This window comes from Pteropus alecto, unplaced genomic scaffold (assembly GCF_000325575.1).
Source record: "Pteropus alecto unplaced genomic scaffold, ASM32557v1 scaffold7, whole genome shotgun sequence".
Classification (NCBI taxonomy): Eukaryota; Metazoa; Chordata; class Mammalia; order Chiroptera; family Pteropodidae; genus Pteropus; species Pteropus alecto.
The window spans coordinates 39,214,532-39,240,611 of record NW_006494614.1 but is presented as its reverse complement, the minus strand read 5'-3'; the positions used below and the strand labels follow the sequence as shown (position 1 = coordinate 39,240,611).

The 26,080-nt window shown below is 39.8% G+C and overlaps 1 protein-coding gene and 1 long non-coding RNA gene across 8 annotated transcripts in view; one reads left to right on the top strand and one right to left on the bottom strand.

Moving 5' to 3' along the window:
• Positions 1-353: 353 nt before the first annotated feature.
• LOC112474620 lies at positions 354-1,195 on the bottom strand. Its single transcript, XR_003044496.1, has 2 exons — positions 1,105-1,195; positions 354-914 (listed from the first exon to the last, which is right to left on the bottom strand). It is a non-coding gene; the product is annotated as an uncharacterized LOC112474620 (long non-coding RNA).
• Positions 913-26,080, top strand: part of RUNX2 (runt related transcription factor 2) — a 224,687-nt gene continuing 199,519 nt past the window's right edge. For 5 of the 7 annotated variants that reach the window (XM_025042940.1, XM_025042942.1, XM_006926484.3 and 2 more), the window contains exons 1-3: positions 914-2,165; positions 10,961-11,117; positions 16,949-17,053. In XM_025042940.1, the coding sequence (XP_024898708.1) occupies positions 1,788-2,165; positions 10,961-11,117; positions 16,949-17,053 (640 nt within the window). In that variant the 5' untranslated portion in view covers positions 914-1,787. Of the gene's footprint in view, positions 2,166-10,960; positions 11,118-16,948; positions 17,054-26,080 lie in introns of all 7 variants that reach the window. The other 2 variants (XM_025042939.1, XM_025042938.1) reach the window with 1 other exon arrangement.

The following is a 26,080-nucleotide window of genomic DNA, read 5'->3' as shown; positions in this document are numbered from 1 at the left end:
CGGCCTTGTGCCCCCTTCTTAAGGGTGTAGTAGCCTCAAGCGGATTTCCCGGCTTCTGCGGGCGCCGCACATTGTTTTATTTTGTTTTGAGGGTTCAGAGTTTGAGGCTGGTTGGAGACACCCACGTGCTTGTGACTCTCATCAGCGTAATGATCGCCTCAGCCAGAGTCGTGTCTATATAAACCACAAAAACCTAATCATTAGAAATCCCAGCCTCCAAAAACCACATTTTAGGTAAAATTGCCGCTTTCCCCCCGCGCTCCTTCATCCTCTCGACCACAACTTTTTGGGGATCCAAAGTCGCTTTTTTAACCCACATTGAGAAATAAATACATAAATAAATAGCCACTGAAGCATTTTGCATATTTTATTTTGTATTTTTACTTTTTTTCCCCCGGGAATGGTGGGAGGAAAGTTAAGACATTACTTAGTTTAAGATGCAGAATAGATTTAATAAAAGATTGAAATTGATGGAAAACTGCTGGGGTTTTTCCCTAGGAAGGGTTTTTGCAACTTATTTTAATCACCAAGATGAGTTTTCCAGTCCTTAAAAAAATCCTTATTCTTTAGGAACGACAAGTATGAATATAGAAGAAAAAAGTGTCCAGCCATCCACTTGAGTGTCTAAAAACTATTTTGACGCGTCCCCCCCTCCCCGCCCATTTCTTTGTGTCACTTAGGACAAAAAAACACCCAAACCCTTCAAAATCTTTTTTACCCCGAGAGTCGCTCCGGCAGAGGTGGGGGTTGGGGTGGGGGAAGGGTGAAGAGTGCTGAGAAGTCAGCACAGACGCTCAAGAATTTTCCTTCCTCCTCTCCTGAAGTTACAACGAAAAATAACGACAGTCAGATCAGCCGGCAGCTCTCTGGCGTCTCAGCTTCAGCCTGATCCGACCAAGAGGGGGTTCCTTGTCCTGGGGGGAGGCGGGAGAAGCAAGAGGAGGCGACCAGGCGAGATCTCCCTAGACCAGGGCCGCCTGTCTGGGCTTGGGAAGCTGCGCGCGGCGCCTGGGGGGCTCCTTCTCGCGGCCGGCGGGCGGCGGCAGCGGCTGCGATTCGCAGGCTCAAGATCCGTTGCCCCGAGCTCCGCTGCCGGCGACTTACCTCCTGGCACCTTGAAGCGCGAGAGTCAGGGGAGCTCTGCAAATAGCAGGAGGGAGTGGATGCAAGGAGGTGGCGGTGAGAGGGCGAGAAGAGGAGAAAGGAAAGGAAAGAACCGAGCCCAGGAGCCGGACTGGCAGCCGCGGCGGGAGGAGCGACGGCTGCTGCGGAGGAGGCGGCGGCAGAGGGGCGGACGCCTGCGGCTGGGTAGCTGCGCGCTGCGCAGCGGTGGCGGGCAGCTGGCGGCTATGCCGGCCCCGGGGCTGGACTGCTAAATCCACCGGCGGACTCGAACTGGGAGGGGGCGCCAGCGCACCCAGGACACGGTGCCCCAAGGGACCCTGCTCTAAGCGGCAAACTGAAGCCCCCCCGCCTCTCTGGGCCAAACACATCCCCGCATCCGTTCGCAGCTGCCACCCCGGGTGTTCCAAAGGCTCCGGCAAAGATCTGCGCCTCCCGGGTCTTCCTACCCGCCAACCCGACTGCTCCGCAACGCCACCTCTGGCCCCCGTCAGACTCCGCTCAGCAGTCGGCTTCATCGAACTTGATTTCTCACCTCCTCAACCCCATCACCTCCATCTCCTTTCCCCCGTCTCGCCTCCACCCCCCCAATTTCCTCCTCCTCGCCCCTCATTTCCACCCTCCTCCCCCTCCCCCGGCCACTTCGCTAACTTGTGGCTGTTGTGATGCGTATTCCCGTAGATCCGAGCACCAGCCGGCGCTTCAGCCCCCCCTCCAGCAGCCTGCAGCCCGGCAAGATGAGCGACGTGAGCCCGGTGGTGGCTGCGCAGCAGCAGCAGCAACAGCAGCAGCAGCAGCAACAGCAGCAGCAGCAGCAACAGCAGCAGCAGCAGGAGTTTTTTTTGGCGGCGGCAGCGGCGGCGGCGGCAGCGGCAGCAGCGGCCGCGGTACCCCGGTTGCGGCCGCCGCACGACAACCGCACCATGGTGGAGATCATCGCTGACCACCCGGCCGAGCTAGTCCGCACCGACAGCCCCAACTTCCTGTGCTCCGTGCTGCCTTCGCACTGGCGCTGCAACAAGACCCTGCCCGTGGCCTTCAAGGTAAGAAACTGCGGCCGCCCCCCGCCCCCGGCCGGGCGCCGCGAGACCTGCCCGCTGGCGTCTCCAGGACCACAGGGGCCAGGGCCCGGACGGCGTCCAAGGCCTTCTACCTTAGGAGCTCTGACTCGAGGGATCCCCAGATGGCCCTCTTCCTCCGGATCTCCCAGTGGGCTCGGGGCTCAGTGACGCCGCGCCGACCCTTCCCTCTCCCACCTGTGCTCGGAGCCATCACCTTAGTCCTTGCCCCCTTTATCCGTTCATAACCCCTCGTCTCCCGGCCAACGTTCTAAGCCACTCTTCTGAGCCATCTCCCCTCCCCCAAGAGCCCCCAGGTGCCCACTCTGTGTGTCGCCGCCCGGACTTGCTCCACCCCACCCCCACCCCCAGGAGTGAGGATCCCCGGCATTCTCCCGGCGGACTCCCGCGTCCTCCTGCCCCAGCATCTCGGCCGACCACGCACCGCGGGCTGCCCGCGCCGCCCCTCCCCAGGATTCCGCACACTCCTACCCTCAGCCCTCCTAGCCGAAGGCCCCTCCGCCCGTCTCGGCGGCCCCTGCTCACTTGCTCCACCCCACCCCCACCCCCAGGAGTGAGGATCCCCGGCATTCTCCCGGCGGACTCCCGCGTCCTCCTGCCCCAGCATCTCGGCCGACCACGCACCGCGGGCTGCCCGCGCCGCCCCTCCCCAGGATTCCGCACACTCCTACCCTCAGCCCTCCTAGCCGAAGGCCCCTCCGCCCGTCTCGGCGGCCCCTGCTCTGACCCCGCTTGAGTCTCAGCGGACCCGGCCCCTCCCGGGCTCTGTTCGTGGGGTGCCGGCGCCGGGCGTTAGCGCCCCAGGCAGGGTGCCGGGTGCCGGCGGCAGCGCATAACCGGTGTCCAAGAGGGTCATGAGCAAACCTTCGAACTAGGGGAGCGTGTGAGGTGGAGACAGTACGGGTGCGTTTGCTAGGCTCGCAGATCCGCGCCAGTTCCCGTTACCGGGAGGAAGGCGGGGCCGCCGGGGTCACCGCGCGCCCTGAGGCGGGGGAGCCCGGGAGTCCCCGGCGCTGGACCCTCGAGTGCGGGAGGCGCCGGCCAGCTGAGGGGGCGGGCGCTGGGGCTGCTTCTTCCCGCCGGGACTGAGCTCCCGCCTCGCCCCTCCTGGAGGGATGAGGGAAACCTGTGAAATGCCTTCGGTTCGCCCGCCTTGAAATCTGAGGTGAAAATTTGCGTATTTGTCTTATTATTACTTTTAAGGGGCTTGGGTCCCAAAGGTCCCTGTTGTTTCTGTAAGATCGTGGGTGGCTCGGGCCGCGGCCCGGGCGCAGAGGGCGTGACTCCGGGGCTTCGAAGCGCCCTCCGCTCGCCCTGCGGCCTCCTCCGCCCGCCTGGCCCGTTAGTTTGAGGGCGGGTGTCCGCAGCGGGAGTCGCCGACAGCGGCTCGGCAGGTTGAGGCTGTAGGGTCCAGAGCCTTTGGCAGTAGCCAGCTGAGTGTCCATAATGCGACCCGGATTGCCCCCGGCAGCCCTCGCCAGGGGGAGACGCGGAGCCCCCAGGGCCGAGAGCGCGCTGAGTTGATGGGGAACCGGGTTCCCGGGCAGTTCTCGCTCGCGGGACCAGACGCCGGGATGGAGGGGGCGGTGAGCCAGACAGGGAGAGGAGCACTCTCGGAAAGCCGCTTCCGGCCTTGTCTAGCCTCTGAACTCTTGAGGTGGGCTGGGGTATCCCTGGGTTCTGGGATCTGTGCAGAGCAGGGTAGAGGCAAGGCCTAGGGAAGAGTGAAAAAGGGAGGAATCGTGCCAGTTCCTCCACTCTGGACCCTGGGGCCAAACTCCCACGCGCCACTGGCAGTTCCCGGTTGTTGATCCCCCATCCCCCCACGCTCTAATTCAGATTCCGTGTGTGGGTGGGGTGGAAGGAAAGAGGAGTCCAGGTCAATTAGAGCTGGTTATCTCGCTAGGTCTTATATCAGAACAGAAATCAGTATGAATTGTTATGGAAAGGGGATGGGGCATTCTGAGGCAAGTTTCATTTTGCAGTTGGCTCCAGAAATATATGTTTTTAAAAACCGTCTCATTACTCCTTTTACAAAGCACCCATTTTGTAGATTGTTTTCTTCCTTGAAATATGAAAAAGCTGAGAATATAGTGGAAATTCAGATTTCCATACAAAAGTTATCTTTTAAAATGTTCATCGTCCAAGGGCCCAGAATTTTCTAATTAGTTTTATGTGTGAGTGGACATTTATTTCCACGCCCCCCGAACCCCCCCCGCCAAAGAGAACCCCAAACACAAACAAAAACCTAGATATAAACAGCAAATAATACAAATAAGTAGATATTTTGTCTATACAAAGCCATAAGTCAGGGTATGTGAAAATTGAAGGTACATGCCTACGTTTTTCAAGATATCATTTTGATGTTTGATGTTCGACATCCCGTTTGTTCTGCGATAACATGTTTAAGGTATAACTGTCTTGAACCATTCTTACTTTATGGTGCTGAATTGATTTTGAGCATTAGTATTTTAGGATGTTTTTGGCATAAAGATATAATGCAATATAGTTGGACCTATTCTCAGATTTTGCTTGTCTTTGTTTTCTCACCACCGCCCTTTTAAATTATTTTGAAGAGAAATTGGTTTCTTTGCTGTTAATCATACATGTTGTTAATTACAGAGTAATTTTACTTGTAACCAGTAAACAAAACCGTAGATAACACATGGCCATTAAGTTAAATATTTTAATTTATATTAATTGAAAAATAAATTGAGTTAACCTAAAACTTGACTCTCAATGTTTTCTCACTCCCATACCTGTGTTTAACAAAATTCAAACAGTGGATGATAACTGAGATCTACTTAATATAGAAGTTTTGTCTCTGCTGAAGATGTGTAGATATTTGAAAAATTCAGATTTTGACAACAATTTTTGTTTTCCTCTGAATGTTAGTAACGACAGCCTCTCTTTACCTCACTTTGAGATAAAAGCCTGAGGGCAGTGGGCTTTCTACACTTGAAACAAAATTGAATACATTTGCAATGGAGAAATAGTATGAAGAAGTCAGTTTTAAAAGTGAGAGCAATTAGCTATGATATTTAGAGCTATATACAAAGTTAATTATAGTATTGTTGGATAGCTAACACACAGGTAAATATATTTAAAAAAAACACGCAGAGAGCTTAATTGTTGAGAAATCCGTTATTCAAATCAATATAATATTTATTGAGCCCATATTTTATGCCTGTGACACTGAGCTCAGCACTGTAGAGAATCAGAAATGAATTCAATAGACTGTGTTTTGATATGTTAATTTAAAATAGTGCTTCAAAATGATATTGACAATGTATTAAATCATAAGTAATGAATTAGTGTTGTTTATCTGATCTTGTTTGGGGATTATAAAAGAATACTTAATTTGTTTCTACGTGACGTGTAAAAATGCAGAAACAACTAGTATACTTTAAAATATGTAAAGGTGTTTATTAGCGTTGTATTTTTAACAAAGTTCTGCAGTTTTGAAATGTTTAGTCCCAGGTGTCAAGGAAATGGAAATAAATATTTTTAACATTTCTTTCAGGTGTATCTCACTGAAAGCTTAAAATAGTTAAGGCACACTATTAGAGGATCCCAGGCCTTTCTATCCTCAACAATTCTAGTGACAAAAAAGCAGTTTGCAAATTAAGCTCATAAGTAATGTTCAGATAGAAATAGTGGAGAGAATATGTCAACCCTCTATCCAGTAGCACCCTTACAGTTAGGGGTCTCAGTATTGCCACCATGAAGCCTGGTGTTCAGGGTTCATAACTCATTTGCTTTAAATAGCTTCAAGCTGAAACACTATGCAGAAATTTTAAGTCCAGATGTATATTTTAAAACTAAAAGTAGTGCAAGAGTATTGCGCTGTTTTAAGTTAGAGAACACTGGACTTAATATTTACCAGTATCATATGTTTTTCTGGCAATGTTAAAGAAAACACATTTTTAGATATATGATCTATTACTCATAGTTAAGTCTGTATGTTTAATGACAGCTTTCAATATTTGTCATAAGTAGGGTTTCAAAATGATGGAGCAATTTCTATTTGAAAATAATTTTTTTCAACATTATTGGCCATTTTTCTCTTCAGAAGCAAGTATGTAACTAGTAAATATTTGACACTACCGAAGTGTACTTTCTGTATATATTTAATGATCAGATTTTATGTTTTTGTCTTTTTTAATGTAATTATACCTAAACAAAGAAAAGCAGGTTATTATATTTGTTAAAACTTTATTAAGGCTACTATGAATCATTATGCAAAATTATGTAAATAATAATAGATTTCAGTTGTGTGGAGACATTTTTGTGTTATGCCTTTAAATGTATTAAAAATTGTGTAAAATTAAAAATATTAGGATTGAATATGTGAAACTAATTGGTAAGGTAATTGAAACATACTTAGTGGAAAACATATTTAAAATTTTTTTATAAAACTTACATTTGAAAACAGGAAGGATAAGATATCTTTCATTATTTTTTCCCCTTTGGCATTGCTGTTTCTAGTATTTCAAAAAATTTTCAGAATATCCATTGTTACATGATCTCGACCAGCTTGATACATGACACATAAATTCCTGGCTTAAATTGAAATAATTTACATCAAATTTCTCTTTAATATATATTTTTTAAATTATGAAACGATACTTTATATTATATTTACTTTTTTCTCTACAATTCAGTTGGATGTTCCTAAATTCTAGCTTAAATTCTAAAAATTAATTGTAATGTTTTTGAAAGTTTGGGTAGTTTATTTAAAGTTACCTTTAAATAATTATCATAGGAATAACATTTTTTTCTTATTACAATTACTCCCTTACCTCTCTTTTTATTTCAGGGAGAGATTTGATAAGATTCTATCTTGAAAAATAATTATATTTCAAGTTTGCTAAAAGTACAGTGTGCCAAATGAAGTTGGTCTGTAAGGATAATTGATTAGTTAAGACTACACTTATGTCCATGGAAATGTAATGGGCAATTTTTATTTCTGTATAATACCGCAAAACGATTTCAAGGGTCTGAGTTAATTCTCTATTGCTCCTCTTTAAGAGTAATTCACAGATTTAGTTATAAGGAGTCACATACAAAATTTCAGTAGCATTTCTAGAATTAAATATCCTTCATTTTGTACAAGCGATGTAGCATGTGATTTCAATGCTAGTTATAGTGAGGTGTGCTAAATAAAGGAACTTCTTTCTTAATTCTGAAATGTCAGGACATAAAATTACTTCCCTGTTTCTCATGAAGTTTCTTGAATTTGTAGATTTTATGTTTTAAAAACACCAAGGAATGTAGTTGTTAAAGTTTCAGCACAAATTCTTTGCAGAACAGAACTTTGTATTGGGTGGTATGGAAACAAATTTTAATGTGTGCTTACTCCTAACTAGTTAAAGAGTGATTTTTGACAGCTCTTTCTCTACCCCTTAAAATGTTTTCCATTGCTTGGGTTTGAAAATTTCTTGATTCTTTTGGTTTTCTTTTAGTTAAACACAGTTGAGAATCTCTAAGGGAAACTTTTCAGCTTCAGAGATCTACTTTTTAAAAAAATTCTCAAACATATAATTATGTTTCTGATTGATATAAAGTCAAATACAGTACTCCTTCTTTTTTTTCCTCAGAAAAACATTAGGCAGTTTGATTTGGTAGAGTAAATAGCAGGAAAAAAACAATATATTTAGCCATTAAAATAAAGTTGAGCCATAACAGGAAAAGTTGTCACTATATCACGTTAGCATTTTTTTTAAGGCCAAGTTCTAAGCCTCATAGAAGACTCGCAATTTGTGGTTACCTATTTGTTTTGTTATTGAATGTCATATGTAAGACATACCAGTATTTAATATGGTCATTATTATGCTTAAGCAAAGTAAAATGGACTTATGTATTTCACTCTTAGGGATCTTTTCTTTCATATTTTTCCATATTGAATCAATTTTCCTTTTCTTCTAACTAAAAAAACCCCATTATGTTAAAAATATGCAGTAAAATAATAGTGTCCCAGAGCTCTTGAAATTCTTTATATTGGGGCAGATTTCTTTACTTTTTTCCTGAAATTTAGCCAGACTGGATTGAAACCCATCAGAAGTCATCCTTTATCTTTTGATAGCAACAGGAAACATCTCAGGACATGAAGTGAAGAATTATATATTCAATTGAATCCATTAATGATGCTCATAAGTAATGTTTACCACACAGCAGGCTTGGAACAGAAGTTAGCCTCCTCATCTTACAAAAAAGTACATCATTATAATTATACTCTATACTTATATAGTATCTTCCACATTTTAGAGACTTAAAATTTTTTTCTAGTTTATATTAGAAAACTCTGGTTCCTGGAGATGCAGTTACTTGCATGAGATCATAGCAGATATGTAGCAGAGGTGGGAAAAAAGTGGGGCCTTTTGATCTTTGGTGCATTCATTCTCCTCTAAATAGTACAACTTTTTTGCCTTCATTAGTAATATGCTTACTGGTTCCATATTTACTTTGACATAGAAAGCCACACAGCAGGTGTTAAAATGCAGTATGCTGAGTGTAAAAAATGTCAAACATTCAGATGAATACTGGCAAGCATAATCAATTATTTCGGTATTTTCAAATGTTCACATTTTTGGCATCGTGAATTTGAAAAATTGAAAAACACATTGCCTCCATCAGGAGTGCATCATTACCTATAGTCGGTAGCCACTTGAGGCACTAAATCAAGTATGCAGGGAGGAAGTCATGTTCTCAAGGGATTTACCCGTGACCCAGGAGGCTTCTCAGATTGAATAGAATAACCATATACCCTGAGTAAAGGATAGTTGGATTGATTCCCTCTCCTCTGGGATGGAAAAAGTTGTTAGAAAACTAGTTTGGAGCAAAGGCATATTGCTATTAGTGAGGGATGCTGACTCAACCTTTAACTGGTTCTCTCTCTTAGAGTTTTATCTGGTAGCCTCACAGACTGTTATCTGTGGCAAATGATGCTCTTTTTGGAGCTCTTTCATTTATTGATTTCAAAAATATTTATCAAACACTTACTATGTGCCAGGCATTATTTTGGGAATTGGGCATATAGTGCCAAACAAGACAGATGAAGTCCCTTCTCTCATACAGTTTCCAGTCTGCTATGATCTGGACCCTTAGGAGTGAGACTCACAGCTTTGGTCAAGTGTATCAAAAGGAGTAAATAGATCATTAATACATTCACATTGAAAGGAGGATTATTTAGTACAGTGTGATGCTGTGGAAGCGTATACTGTAATTTAAGGAAAGCTTTAGGATTTTAAACTGAATAACAGTGCTAAAGAAGGAGTGGATTTGAAAAACAGACTAAGAGAAAAAGTAAGGGTGAAAAAAATATTGACGAGTTTTTCTTTGGTTATTTTCCTGGCTGGAGCAGAGAGTATAGCGGAAAAGTGTTGGGCTAGGGTTCATGAGTGGGGGAAATTCAGCCCTAAAGTATAGTTATAGTGTCTGTTTTATCACGCTCTGAGAAATCTACTTAGATCAGAGTATATACAAATTGTATTGGAAGCATGGAATTAAATGCTTGGGTTTGCCTTACAGAAATATTGACAAAGGAGGGAGTAGCACTAGAAGTAGGAAGGAGGGAGTGGTATATTTGCTAGATAGGCAAGCACATATATGTGTTATGTCAGAGAGTAGAGGGATACTTTAGCTGGAATAATTATTTAATCACCACGAGGGCGTCTGGAAGCTGAATGAGGAAGAGATGGAAATAATCTGAGTATAGGATCCTGGAAGTTAGTTGAAAGAAAGAACATTTTCAAAGGGCAGAGTCTTGGTAATGGAGTAAGAATATTGTGTTTTATATGTGACAATGAAGGCTCTGCACCAACATTCCCTTACCAGCCTCCATGTTAATCAGAGGGACTCATTTTCGAGTTAGCTGACCCTGGTTAAAAGTGTGATCCCTAGCCTTGGAGCAGTGAAAATGTTTATTAGCCTCAAAGACTGATTATTCTGGGTCCTAACTTGACTGAGTTAATCTTCTGAAAGTTACCTGTTGAAGATTAAGGAGGCAAATGTGTCATTCCAAGGTGGCAGATGGGACAAGACAGAATAGAAGTTTGTCTAATGGTATATTTTCTGTGTATATCACTTATTTGTCAGTGATTATTATCAGCCTATTTAATATCTTTATTCTTTACCTAGACTTTAAGCTTATTAATGGCTGTGTATGTCCCACTGGATCTTATGCCAGAGTGGGCATTTAGTGATTATTTGCCTTATGATTAAAAACAATATCTAGCCCAAAGTAAGGACATGAAATGCAGTTCTGGATACCACATTATGTTTATGCTTCCATACAGTGAGGAACTCCAAGGTGTCACCTAAATATTTTCTCCTGTAGAGCTGACTTGACTTTCTTTTTCAGCCTGTGATCCGGGTGAGACCACACCTCTAGGCTGTGGACAGGTGGTGCCTTAATATGTACAAGGCAATCTATAGATGGGGCATCAGCCTTCCTTCTGTGGCGTAATTCCTATGGACAGCTTAACATGGGGATTTAATAAAAATGTGCATGTCTTCTATGAAGAATCCAACAACAAATGAAGGAAGCTTTTGCCTGCCTTTGAAATGGGTGGACCCTGAAACATTGGTCTGTTTGAAGTGGCATTCTAACCCATATGCAGATGATCCATTGCTATCTGCCATTACTGGACTAGAGCACTAAGTCCTGATAAGAGCCATCATTTACAATGAGAATATATTCTCAGTTTTTAAGCTTTCTGATGTGCCATTATTGCTGCTGTGTTTCCTGTTTTATGTAGGTAGTAGCCCTTGGAGAGGTACCAGATGGAACTGTGGTTACTGTCATGGCGGGTAATGATGAAAATTATTCTGCCGAGCTCCGAAATGCCTCTGCTGTTATGAAAAACCAAGTAGCAAGGTTCAACGATCTGAGATTTGTGGGACGGAGTGGACGAGGTAGGTCTCTGATTTTTATTATTGGTAATGGGATAAACACATTAGGATCCTCTGATGAAATCAAGGCTAGTCTGTATACAAATCAGCACCCTCCTCTACTGAATAGAATTACTGAAGGTTTTATTTAAATATGTCCAGATGAAATTGAGTGTTTTTCTGAGTACTGAGGCCCTTTAAATTTGTTTTATGATATTGAATATTCAAACAGTGTTTTCAGAAAAACTTGTTCCTCATTTCTTTGGGTGTGAGCATAAGAGGTAGAGAGAAGACCAGTTGGAGATTCAAGTTCTGAATTATGAAGAGCCAAATAACTGAATAAATTGAGTGGCAAAGGTAAAAGAAAAAGGAATGCACTGGATCAATTTTCTGACAATGTCAGTTTTGTACTAAGGGGTAGCAAGGACAACTAACATAATGCAGCTCACTTATCACATATGTTACCTCTATATGATTTAATTTACTCTTATAATAAGAATCTATTTAAAAATCAGTTTTATTTTTATAGAAGGCTTTTTTATTTGAATAAGTGAATAATGTGTTACTTATGTTACAATGGCTATATAGAGTTCCCTAGACAGATGAATGATCAGACTCAAAATATTTCCACATTATTTAAGGGTTTCTGCCATCTGAATCCATATTCAAATTATAGCAGTCCTTAAAAATATAAAATATAAAATAATCCCTTTTAGTGTTTCATTACTATTTTATAAACGGGCTTAATGTTTTTAAAAAAGTCTCTAAGGAAACCAATTTTTGGCTTTATTTACTTATTCTATAGAGAGACTTTTAATAGCCATTCATTAGAAGTATTCTGTTCATTTATTTATTTATTGAATCTAATATTTCAATTTTAAGTATTTCGATTATAAGAGAAAAAATAGACTGCTTTAGAATTGAGGTGAAATAAATTATAAAGACCTATGGAGTTATTTCAACCCAGGTTTGAATTAGGAAATGAGAAGCATCAATTTTTAAACCATGTTCAGTAATTGCTCTTTAGTTTGGATCAGATGTCAAATTATTACCATTGTAAAAACTTGATAAGGGAAATTCAAGCAAGGCTGTTTCCGATGAGTAGTTTTAGTTTACTTTCTAGGAACAGGGCCAAGAAGTTGTACTTTTTAACTTAAAAAAATGATGCATGCTAATGAGATACTGTCACTGAGTGGTTGTTTGAAATAAAATGAGGCTCAGAGTCTGGTAGAGTCAAGACTAAAGGGGTTATCTCTGTATCAGGTTTAGTTTACTTTCATTAAAAGAAAAAAAGACATATCCTATCTCACTGTTGACTGATTAGGTGTGAAGTGTATATGTGTGTGTCTGCATTCTTTTTTTTTTCTCAGTTATTGGTGCAGGTCCACAGTACAATTAAAGTTTCTCTTTTTTTCTAGTAAGAATCAAGAAAAATTTGAGCATGATGATTTACCTGTATGCTCTGAACTACATCATTATTTTTCTGTAATATTATTTTGTTTTTAATTGGAGTAATGAATTTTAGTATATATAAGATTCGGCACTATATTTTACTTTACAGATTCACACTAGTGTTTTCATTTATCTTGCTTTTGTATTATATAGATGCTGCATAACTTTTCTCTGATCAATTTGAGTAGAAACTATGGCAAAGTGATAGTGTACTTTGTAAACCCTCAACATATTTATTTAAGAAACTTCAAAGAGAAACAAAGGGTGTGCACTGTTTTACTATATTGGCTTTCTGAGTTTTGGCTGGTTTCCCAAATAGCAATTTTTATATTTAAAAAAAAAAAAAAAAAAGACAGACTTAACTGCTTGCAGACTTTTCACGCATGGAAGATGAAGAAAGCTTCTTTTGATGAAGTGTAATTATGTCCAAACAGAGTTGACCCCCTCCCCCTATATTTCTTATGATCTTAACTGAAGAAAGTAGGATTTTTCCTTTGAAGCAGCCGGGACTTGGTGGAGGATCTGAAATGCTACAGTCTGCTGCCAGAGGCAGGATGGAGAAATTGGTCCAGACTTGTCTTTGAGACTTAGATCGAGGGTAGGGGGAGCGGGTGGAGAAAAAAAGAAAAATTGATTTATCACTAATAATAGATTTTTATATCACTACATTAATATTATATGAAAGGAAACAGTAATATCAAATTGAAAGGAGTAAAAAAGGACAGAGAATAGTGATAAGAGATATCACTTTGAAAAAAAATGGCTCAGTTTTTAGTGGCAGGAAACCACTTAACCTGCCTGTGTACCTGACCTGCTTTCTAACAGACTCTTTCCAGCTTCCTCTTTGATTTTCGCACTTCTATATTACTTAATAAATTATTAAGTCTGGATCAACATGCTGCTACCACTGTATTTTTTTCCCAGCTATTTAAATTTTCTATTTTCAGTAGCATTTAAAAAAATAGTACCATGTTCCTCAAATTATTACAGTTTTTCTTTTCACTAGTAGAAATATAAACTCTCAGAAATTGAAAAACAGTTTTAAATTTATCGAGGAGTCACATCACTACTTACTTTGGCTTTATAGGTTATCTGATGACCACAACTTTTGGAAGTGCTTTGAATAAAAGTAAAGCATCAGCGAAACGTCCATAAAGTTAGGAGTGGCTTATGTTTTTTAATACTTTTCCTTTTTTTGCCTTTATATTTTAAACAAATATTTATAATGACTTTGGTCCTTAAGTTCTCTTGGTGTACTTCCTCACTTTTGCCGTCAAGCATGCTGCTTTTAATTTATAAGTATTTTTAAACCCCTTCAGTACACAGGGCATGGGACTTTTTCAATTTATGGTACAATCCCCGTTTACAGTCTTACCCCTCCTGGCTATTCCTGACAGCCTCTCAGATTAGGTTGGAATTGTCTTTTAATGACAGTTCCTGTGTTTATCTTAGAAAATATATGTCTTGAGGACATATGCAGAATGAGTTCCTAGGTGAAGCTATGGATAACACAGTTGGTTATCTAGCTAGCTCCCTGTAAGAGCCTGCATTTTTAAGTAGGTGCCTGAATTTTTATCATTTATGGAAAGTGATAAAAAAATGGGATTTGGAAAAAGTTTTTTTTAAATTAAGGAAATCATAAATACAGAAACATTTGACTTAGGAAATGTATCATTATTTTATAAGGTGAAGAACCAATTACCTAGCTAGGTGGTAGTTTCTGGAAGTTTCTCAAACATCTCATTCGTGTTCCTTCTGAAGTAGCAATAAGAAGTGGAAGGAACCTCCTTGATTTTTGTTTTAGTTGTTAAAGTACATTTTGATCCTTAGGATTGGATTTTAGAAGACCATATTTATACTTAAATACCTGTTTCCTCTCAAAAATCCACTTCTTTTTAAAAGAAGTCTTTATAGAAAATTGGTTCTGCTTTGAACACTTAGATGCTTTATACTTAACAAGGTGAATTTTCTATTTGGCTTTTGTTCCTACATGAGGTGTTTCTCTGAATTTGGGAGAAGCATCAGTGACTTTTAATAGCCTAAGTAAGTTATAAAAGTCTCAAATAGAAATATTCTTAGAACTAGTTGAGATAATTTAATGGACAGTAGCTCTAGCAGGTTATTTACAGATATTAAAGATAATTTATATGTATATATGTGTATATGTACATGTATACATATTTCTATCTTTGATTTATTAAGATTAGTGCTATGGATGACAACTGCCTTCCAAGTGCTGCCCTCCCAGCCACTGTTAGAAATTCAGTCCTGGCTCACAATCATTGATCTAACCTAGAATAGCATCTTTTTATGGTTTAATGTAAATTAACTTTCAACCTAAAGATTCAGCCCATGCACACATCCAGACCTTTCTACTGTTTTGAGGTCCTGACCTGGATACAGTGGTTTCCTATTCAACATTCTAATCTTCATTTCTGTGGACTTTAAATTTTCTATAACTAGTTTAGACTCTTGGCTGCCTTATTCTTCTGGTTAGTCTTAATGTTTATAATAAATCCTGTTCCCTAATGAGGTAGTTAAATTACTTAAATCAAGTAACATCCAATATATAATGGATGAACTATAATATATTAATAACACTTTAAGAATAGATACTTTCATCCTTCTGGCCGATATACTATATTAGTAAATTTATATTTACTGTCTCTTGATCTTATAGAGCTTATTGCAATACATGTAGAAATAAATTACCTATTAATTTTTTTCATGTTCTCTATCGATGTTAAAAAGAAGAGCATTCATTTTAGGGTAGAAGAACTGGGTTCAGATCCTGATTTTTTTTCTACTTATTAGCTGTTTAGGTAAATTTTTAAGCCTCTCTGGGCTTTACTTTCTTCATTTGTGAAATTGGAGTGATAAATCCAATTGGATAGCTTCAAATGAGATAATGTGTCACTTACTAGGTTTCTAATCAATATTCATCCCCTCGCCCCACATTCCTGTGTTTTCTTTCCTTTCCTTTTTTTTTTGTCTTGGCCATGAAAAAGTATAGCCAAAGAGACTTAAAACTATGTATACTGAGTAACAAATGATGTGTGTCTTAAACTTATTTTAGGAACTTGCATGGTCTGGGTTGAAAAGAAAACCCATTCACTAGACTTGACAGTCAAAGACCTGTTCTACATTAAGCCTTGTATATAACCTGTTCCATATTAAGCTTTGAAAAGATTGCATTAAACTTTGCATTGATACATATTGTTTAAGATTTGTGTTTTGATTTAGTACCCTCAGCTTTCAGTAAAGGGAAAAGCAGTCTCTGACCAAAACACAAAGCAAAACAGAATGAACTTTTTAAAGGTCTGTTACAGGAGCAGACTAAACGAATACACTGGCCTGAGATTGCTGAATGTTTTATTGAGTCACTGTTTCACGCCCACCTTTTCCTGTCTTGTAACAGTTTGCAGTTTTGACTATCTGACATGACTAACCGTTGCAAATCTAACTGATTACAACTGTCAGTGAGCCTGTCTAACAGTCTGGTATCTTCCTCTGGAGAAAGCAAACATCCTAATCTGCAAACTTTTCCATGTCTTCCTTCCCAACCACCCCTCGCTCACCCCGTTCATCACCTTTAGCTCATTAATTTGAAACATCAGATGTAATATTTCAATGAAGCACATCTTCTGCTAAAAGCAAAAAATTCATAGTTATATTGGGAGATGTCCTGTACATTTAGCAAAAAAAAAAAATAAGTCGATGTCAGGGAGTTATTTTAAGATTTAACAACAAGGATGTATGTTAGGGAAGGGGTGGGCAGGGAGGAGAAAAACTTTGTTCCAGTAATGATGAAATCATCATACCACAGGCACATTAAGGCCAGGACAGGAGACACTGGCTCCTGTTAAAATGATTCCCATAAGAACCCTCCTCTTTCATCTTCTTATTGTAGTGCAGTTAAGCAAATGAAATGCTAAAGCCATGTGAAGTAAATAACATAATCAACAGTGATTTACTATTGTTCTCTCAGGGGGTCATGACCTAATCCTAAATATAGTCTTCTAAAATTCTCTATGCTTGGATGTGTTTCTGATGTTGGAGAAAACTGAAAGAAAGAGAACCCTCCTTAACTGCACCAGGGTTTTTGTTTTCATTACAAATGTTGCTACTGAGCAGGCTTTTTTTCTTTTTCTTTTTTCTTTTTTGGAATTGTAGCCTTCTTTTATAGTACTGCAAGAGGATAATCTTAACACTCAGTGAGTTTAGTAACTTTTTAAAGTGGCCATCAGAGGGTTTCTAATTTAGAAAAAGGAGTCCTGACTCTCTTCTTTGTTTCATTACCTCCTCAGAGATGCTTAAATGCAATTTGGACATCCATGCTGCTATATTATCATCATTATTATCTTTTTATATTCACTATGGATTTCCCCCTTTTACATCTGCAGGAAAGAGTTTCACCTTGACCATAACTGTCTTCACAAATCCTCCCCAAGTAGCCACCTATCACAGAGCTATTAAAGTTACAGTGGATGGACCCCGGGAACCCAGAAGTAAGTACTTGCCTTTCTGTTGGAAATGGTAGTAGAGTTCGCAGGGATCCTGTGAGGAATTTATTCCAAATAAGTTAGTGTTACTTTCATGTAAATAGTTTCTTCGCAAAGTTTGCAAGCTGCAATTAGTAGAACTTCATGGTTAGTAGAAAATAAAATTACACTTTTAACTTTTGCCACGAAATTGTTAAGGCCTACATAACTTTGGGAAGTGAGTGAATAATTATTTTCACCATAACTATTTTCTAAGAAATTCTGCTCATCTGCTGTACACAAAAGACAGGGCAGAATAGACCTATGAGAGCTGAGGAAGAAAACAATAAACTGAAAAATCTTGAGCTTAGTCAAAGAGCATTTGTGTATGTTTCCCATGGTCTAAGAATGTGTTTTAACTTTTTACTTCGCCCACTCAATTCCCTTTATAAAGAGCACACTGCTTAATAACAAAGAATTTATTTGCAAACGATAACTTGCTTGTTACGACACTGTTGTTTGGTCATGTTCTAGTAATTGTTATAGATAGTTTTCTTAACAGATAGAGTCGAACCAGGTTTAAATCCACCTTGGTTTATCTGTCTGGACATCCAGAGTGTTTAACCAGCATCAGTTTCAGGCAGTGCACATAATCCATTTGGGCTAATGTACATTTCTTCCTCAATCTAAATTGAAACGGGTTTGATTTTCCTCCCCTCATTCCCCAAAACTGATTTAAATAAACTCGACTTAACAATATTTAAATGCATTTAGATGCGTTTAGAAATTAAAGATTATTTGATATATACAACATTAAAAATTCTATGAACTTTGACTTTGATGAGTGAATACACCGGAGACCTAGCTATTATGTTTAGAGAGTTTAATTTGTTTTGTGGTGGGGGTACAGCTGGCAGAAATATTTATTGTATAACGATACACTTGCCTAGACAGTGAGAGTGCCATATCTTTTCTTCCTCTAAAACTGAGAGAAAAGGGCTGGTGAAGTTGCCCCTACCCAGTGGCGGGTCTTTTAGTAGTGAGAACACACGGTGCCTTTCGTTACTCTTGCGGCTGTCTCTTTTCATAAAGGCTGACTGCTTGCCTGAACTAGGGAGGTTTCCCGCCTCAAAAGCCAGTCTTCGAGTTTTTTCTTTTCCCTTCCTTTCATGTGTATGGCGTTCTTCCAGGTTCACAATGTTGGGTCAGTGCTGGTCCTGTGTCTGTTCAGTTTAAGAAAGTCTTATTAGGCAGTGGCCATACACATCTCTGGTTATACCAAGTCTCTGATCATAAGGGCCCGTGGTTATGCAGTGCAGGTGAATAGAAGAGAGCAGGTCTGTCTTGCCTGGTTTGGGGCTTTGCCTGACTTCTGGACATAAATCTGGATGATGCCTTATGATGGAAGACATCTTCTGACATTTTATCTAATTAACACTTGAGTTCCTGAAAAGGCAGGGTCATCCATTTTAATAGTGCATAAAGCAGAATAGTAGTCTTTAAACATTTAGCCCTTTAAACATTTAGCTTATACTTATCTTTTAAAGATGTTTCCTGCCGATCTCAGCTGCTTTTCTCAGTTCTTGGAAAAACCATTATTGTGTGTGTATGTCTGTGTGTCTGTGCATGTGTATGTGTTCATACAATCAAGAGTTGATGTTCAAAAGCTGATGTTTGGGAGAGGAAACGGGGAAAGGTGGTGCTGCCCTATTATGAAAGATGTGGCAGAAGGTGAGGAGGCAGGGTAGCTTTGGGAAAGTCACTTCTCTTTTAAGTGAGGTTGACATAACCTTGTTCTAAAAAGGATGTTGGGAGAATTAATTTGTTGATAGGTTCACTGCACTGTAAAGACAGAGAAGTGCTCTGAAAGCAGTGAGGATTAAGGGTAGCAGGGGTAGTTGGTATATGTGTGACATGAGTTCAGGCTGTAGGTGTTGCAGAGAGTGCTGTGGGTAGGAGGGGGGAAGCAGATACAGATCTCAACTGGCAGACTACTGCTGTAGATCATCAGCCTGAGTAACATTTCTCATGAATCAAAAATATATGTGAAAATGTCATGTGGATTCTATGACATCATGACGTGACTTGTCAAGCCAACTGTCTGGATATAAGGTTGGATCTGGTATCAGTAATATCTTAATCCTACGACCTGGACTCTCTGTGCTGAATTATTTCCTTCTGCCCTGCTCTTGGTTATATTAGGCACTAAATGTTTGTATATAGAACCCTTTTCAATATTGTTCTTTAATTTTGAGACTTCCAGTTGTAGCAAATGCCCAGGACTTTCAATTTTCTTCATCTTTGAGTATAGTAGGATTTTGATTGATTGGTGCATATATATAATGTTAAATGATAAATCCCCTAGAACATGGGATAGCAACCTTTTTCTGTGAAGCGCTAGATAGTAAATGATTTCAGCTCTGTGGGCCATATGATCTTTGTCACAAGTACTCACCTCTGCCATTGTAGCTCAAAAGCAGCCTTAGCTAATACATAAACAAGTAGTTGTGGCTGTGTTTCAATAAAACTTTATTTACAAAACTAGGTGATAGGTCAGATTTAGCACACCTGTAGTTTGCCAACTCTTGCTCTCAATTTCAAAGTCTTATTTTATTGACCATTAATAGAGAAGGGCTTTAGAAAAAGGTTATCCTGAGGAGAGAAAAAAACGACAACTAATGCAATTGTTTTATCCTCCTCTTCTACAAAACTTTAATTCTTTAAGTTATGATTGTTGTAGAAATAATATACATCTGTTTATTTCTGTAGTGGTTTGAAGGAGTTGATGATTTTGTACTATTGATTCCTGTTAAGGGAATTTCACTCCTTTGTCTAAAAATCAGAGTATATGTTAAAAAGACTATTTCTGGTAGATCAGCTATTTGACCAAGGACAAGTTCTGGATTAACTGGTTGGTTCTTTATTTAGTATAGCGTAGTGATTAAGGATGTGGGCTTTGGTGTCAGACTGTCTGGATTGAAATCCTAGCTGCACCATTAACCAGTTGTATGGTGGTAGGCAAGTAACCTAACTTCTCTTTGCCTTAGTTTTCTCATCTTTTAAAATGAGAATAACATTAGTGGTATCTTTCTCGTCAGTTGCTACAAAGATGTTAAATGATGTATGTAAAATGGTCATGTAGTAGGTGCTCATTAAGTGTCAGCTGTTATTACAGTAGTTTCCTTCAGTGTCAGAAGTTTGCTGTAGAATTTTGCTTATAGTATGCTTCCAGGAAATAGATACAATCTAGATTCTGTTCTCTAGTGTATTATTTTTTTCCCTTGCAGATGGCTTTACTAATTTCTGTTCATTAGTAAATGACACTAATAAGTGTTATAAATTGTGTTTTGAGCAGGTATTCATGCTGCCTGGGGACAGCTGTGCAGAATTGATGAAAATACAATTTGTTTACAGCAAATAAAAATCCAAGAAAGGATGCTATGACACCAGTGTCCCCCTCTGAGGCCATGTTTAACACATCTGCCAAAACTTGCTTTTCACTCAAAAATCTGAAAGGTTTTATCCTTCTATGTTTTCTGTCTCTGGCAGCTGAACCGGTGCTGTCACATCACAAACAACTTCTTTTCTTAATATACACATCTGGCGTTGGCAGTTGGACTAACTTCATAAGAGCACATGATCATCACTCATTACAAGATTAAAAAGTACCCCATGGCATCATTGATGTTTTTTAACTTTGATCTTTTGCAGTTGTGATTCATCTCAGTTATAAAACTTCCCTTTAAAGGAACATAGCCGATGACTTATTAGAACCTTCATCTTAAGTAGCGTAAACATGAAAACTGTGCACATCTTTTACAAAATGCCATTTATTTTCTTTGCCAGCTTATCATTTTAAGACATGACATCATACTTAAGATCCGAAATTTGTAAGTCTTGTGTTTAGACAGGGTGTTTTGACCTTCTGTTGGCAAGTTAGCTCTGAAGAATAACTGCCGTATGTTCACCAGCCGGAAAAGTGAGTGTAGCAGCAGCAACAACAGTAATGCATTCGGATACCTAACTCTTTCAAACATCAGTTTCTATTAGGATCCTTTGTTCCGTTTATACACGTGATTCCAACTGCAGCTCTATTTAAAGAATTTTTACAAGAAGGTGAAAACTTGGTTAGCAATGTCATATTCTATAGTGGTGGCTCTGAATTAGGGAATAGGACTGATGAAAAAGTATTATTAGTTGTGCAGGGAATGAAAAAAGTAAACTACCTTACACAATCGGAATCCTTTTAATTCTCTTCTTGCTTTTTCGGTTATCTATTGCTAAGTAACAAATCATTCTAAAACATAATGGTTTAAAACAACAGCCAATTTGTTATTTCTTAGACCCTGTGACTTGACTGGGTTTCATCCGCATGGGTGCTCTTCAGTCTTGTTCTTAGGGTCTTTCATATGGCTGCAGTAAGATGATGGCTGGTGCTCGGACATTCACGATGGCTTCATTCATATGGTTGATGCCTTGATGGGTTGACTGGAAGGTTAGGCTTAGCTGGAATGATGGGACAGCCGGGTCTTTCTTTCTTTTCATGTAGTTTTAGGGCCTTTCCCTCTGCACATGGTCTCTCCATGAGGTCTCTCCAGCAGAGTCTGACTTCTTCCATGGCAGCTCAGGGCTCCCTAAGATGCAAAAGTGGGGGCTTTCAGGTCTTCTTAAGGCTTCTTAAGGCTCAGAACTGTCATAGAGTTACTTTCTTCATACTTTATTGGTTAAAGCAAGATACATGTGCAGCCTAGATTCAAGGGGGAAGAAACCCCACAAAGATGTGAATGATGGGTAATTGGTTTATTGGACTACCAATATCATCAACTTCCATAAGTGCTTAGATGGCAAGTGCCATTGCTGCAACAGGAGGAATAAATTTTTGAGGTGGCATCTTCTGAAAGATCTTGATTTTTTTAATTGGGGGGGGACATTTAAAGTTCTCAAGGTGATTCCAAGTTTCAATTATAGTAGCCTCATTCTGAATTGAACAAATTTGGTAATTATCAGATGAATTGAGAGTGGATGTGGTACGTTAGGTCAATATTAAGTTGAGCCAGATTAATACTTGTACGAGAAGAGAATATGAGATGTTCAAACATGGAGAGGTTATTAGCCTAGTCTGTAGCAGAAATATCTTATGAATTCTCAAACGGACAAGCCTGAGGATTTATACTTTATATCACCCAGCTTTGAAAATTCTCACTTGCCAGCACACTTGCAAACTGATATCTAACATGTAAGTGGGTTTCTAAGGGTTTTTGTGTGTCGTGGCTCAGGGAAGTAAATCATAGTTATTCTCAAGGAGAGACCAAAGCCAATATCTGTGTACTTACTGTTGTGCTAATACTGTTCACCGCTGACCAGCTACCCATCCTCATCTGGTGGGAAAAAGGAGAAACTCTGCCTTTTCTTTCCCAGTGATGATCCTTTCCTGTAGACTTAGAGTACATGGCTGCAACACGACTCTGCTTGGCTCCATCTGTGACTTTAGTAGAGGATGGCACTTAGGTGAGTGAGAGGTTATCTGGAAGTGCACAGTGATGTTTGTATTTCTAGGACAGCTTTGGCACCCTGGTTCACTCAGCTTATTAGGGTTAGGTCCTGTAGCCAAACTGTTTTCTTTTCCTGTTTGCTACTTCCCATCTGTGCCCAATTCATTAACAGATTTTTTATTCCTCAGGGAACATTTTATTCTTCCATATTCTTGAGGCACTTCCAATTGCAGAAATTTTACCTTATAAACCTAAGGTAGCCAACTTAAATAAAACAGAGTGATCTTGTTACAGCGTCATCTCATTTTTCTCTCATGCTGTTCCACCCAGTTCTGGGACTGTTTTCCAGTCCAGTAAAGGATGGAGACGATGCAGGGCTTAGCATTTTCTCTCTCTCATTCCAGATGATGTCAGTGATAGCTCCCTTTTATCCTCCACTACTTTCATTCAGGTTGGGTGAAGGATAGGCTTTTTGTGGCGGCTGGCCCATGACCTTTGCTTATTTATCTATGGTGGATGCTTATTTAGAGGTAGGTCACATATGAAGGAAAGTGGAGTATATCTAAAGTGCGTTGAATGGAGGGATAGCAGAATAATATTTTTAAGGTTATTTGATATCTTTGGACATAGTTCTTGTATTCACGTTCTTGCTGTCTGTGAAGATAATTTGAGAAAACTTTGATAGGCCTGTATCATACTCCTAATGCCACAGGCCTGAATTTTAGTCCTTAGAGCAAAGCATTAGAAAAGCCCTTAATTTCTTGACTTGCAGCCTTTACCCTGATTCTTCACTGTCTCTGAAGTGCCCAAGGAATGGACATTATGGGTAAAAGCCATGTTTTGATATTTACAAGTCAGCAAATATAAGCATCAGTTTGATTGTCATAAATATTAATCATTTGGTTACTAGTTTATAAAACATTGAACATCTTTGACTTAAGAGAATAATAACAGTTAAAAAAAAAAACCTTGTACCTGTTTTTAAAGTTTCTTTAAGGAGAAAGGAGAAGGGGGGTCAGAACTGCTAGTGGAGGTTATGTCTGGTGGTTGGTGGAATGTGCTCTTAAGAAGAGGAGTTTTAAATCTCTTTCAGTACTTTTTTTGTTGACTGACTGTCAGGAGCTGGGAAGATGGCCAAGAAGGAAATGACACATCGAGAGGCATTTTCTGTTGTGCAACATTCTGTGGATCTGATGCAAGGATATATGGCCTGTTTACACATTCCTTCACTAGCAGACTGCATGGCAGTAATTTAATTCAGCAGCACATGGCATGCTGCAGCAAGGAGCTATGGCCTTAACATCCTTTCATGGCAAATTATCACAGCCGTTAAAACATGCTCGTGTCCCTCCTTTGCACTCTTCCCTGACTTCTCAGTTCTGAATGTGCTTTCTCATTGTATTGGACTTGTGTTAACAAGGAGCTGTGGCTTTTATAATAAGAGCACATTTTCACGTGCATATGTTCCAGTAGATATATTTATTTCTAACTAAATATAGCATGCATGGCAGGTTTTCAAGTGATATGTGTTCTAAAAACACACATATACTTGATCCAAATGTGTCAGTAATTTGTATCTTGGTGTAATCAGGAATCATTCTTAAAACAGTGTCAGGGACTTAAAAGGTTTATTTATTTATTTAAAAATAAATTTTCTTTCCCAAGAGAGATAATTCCTCATAGGTCACTGAACTACTTTACTTCTCTTTTGTTTGTACCATAACATTTTCTTCAAGGACGATCGGACCAGAGGAGAATAGGATATACTTAAAAATAACAGAGAAAAAGGATTCATTGTCTTGTTCTTCATATTCGTACTTGTTCCTACTTACCATATTTATAGGATACATTATGATGTCAACTAAAGCACATCTTTGGTCGGCACAAAAAATATCAAAAGTTTTTATTTAGATAGTATGGAAAATAATCGCTCATGTTTTTGAAGTAACTTTTGGAAATTAGAGTGCATACAAGCCATTTAGATCGAAAATATTAATTAAGATCATATGCAGCAGTTCAAATAGGAGATGACATTTGGGACGTGGTGCTAAAGTAGCAAAGGAAGGGCTCCCTTTTCCTCTCCAAATTTCTGCTAGTAGACAGAAGCACTTTATGAAAATTTAGGATTAAAGTTTAAATCCAAATACCTTTGGAAAAGCTAACTCAGACTTAAATTCATATTAAGATGAAAATAAGTGATCTAGAATCCTTTATTGGGGGCAGTGTGGGGAGATAAAGAGAGAGTGACAGTGGAGTCTGGACACCAGAAGGTAAACAGTGAGCCAGATGTGCAGGCAGGGCTTTCGCTGGCCTTGAAGGCAGTCACTGCCAACTTTAAGTACCGGTGTGAGCTTCTGACGCTTTTCAGGTATGATGTACTGTTAAGAGCCCAGGGTTTTACAGAGTATTTCTTATCCAGTTTTATTCTAGATATGTGCCAGCTTTCCTCCTCTACTGGTTTGAAAATAATTTGTCTTAATAAGATTAATTGTGATTTCTGTCCACCTCTTGAATAATATAACTTTAGCATGCATTTAAACTGCACTCAACCCCTCTCTTCTAAGGTTCTTGTCTGATATTTTTATCCTTGTTTTATACTCCCTGGATTAGTTATTATCAGTGTTTAAAATTATTTATTTGGTATTTATATGTTTACTGATTTATTAGCTCACCGTTCCTTCATGCACCTCATTTCTTTCTTCAAGATGCATTTTCCTTTTTCCTAATGTAAATCCTTTGGTAGTTCTTCAGTGAGAACCTGTTAATGGTAAACTCAGTTATTCCTGTAAGTATCAGCAGTTGTGTACACTGGCTGCCACGATGATGTGACGTGAGAGACACTCTGCTGAAAGTCTGTCTCCTATGAGTGCTCAAGAGCCACACTACTAGTCATTTAGTTGAGCTAAGATTTTTCAGGCCATTCTTATCGGGTTAGTTGGAGTAGTATTTAAGGGAATGGAACACAAGACAGATATATTTTCATGGAAGATGGATGAAGGGAGATGTGTAAGCACCTTTTACCATGGAGAGCTCCAAAGAGTCCAGGGCCAACTGGTATAGAGGTGGGAGGGAATGTTCTTGCGAGAGGGAGAAGGCAAAGGAAGGGGAATATAGGAAGAGGAAATTAAATCCCCTACTTCACCATTTTGCCTTGGGCAGGCCCTGAGGTGTTTTGGGCATTTCTATCCAAATTTATATTAAAGAACTCTTTTGTGACATTTGATCCTTGAGGTCTTCTGGCTGTTACTCATTGAACAACCAAAGTAGCATTTCTTAGATGTTGGTTCCATACATTTTCTGTCATTTTAGTGAGAGTATAAGACTCAGGACCAAAAGATGCTTCTTTTATATGGAAATGAATGATTGAATGAAGCAGAGGGAAGGAAACAGTTGTGTGGGCTAAAGGAGCATGGTTTAAGAGAGCTGGGAGACCATGATCTGGGTTAGAACTGTCTCTAGACATAGTGGATGGGGTGACTCCATTGTTGGCCCTGTGAGCTTCTCGTTGGAGTTGTGTGGGAAGGGGCTGGTAGGGAAGAGGTGAGCTGATATTAAAGTGAGC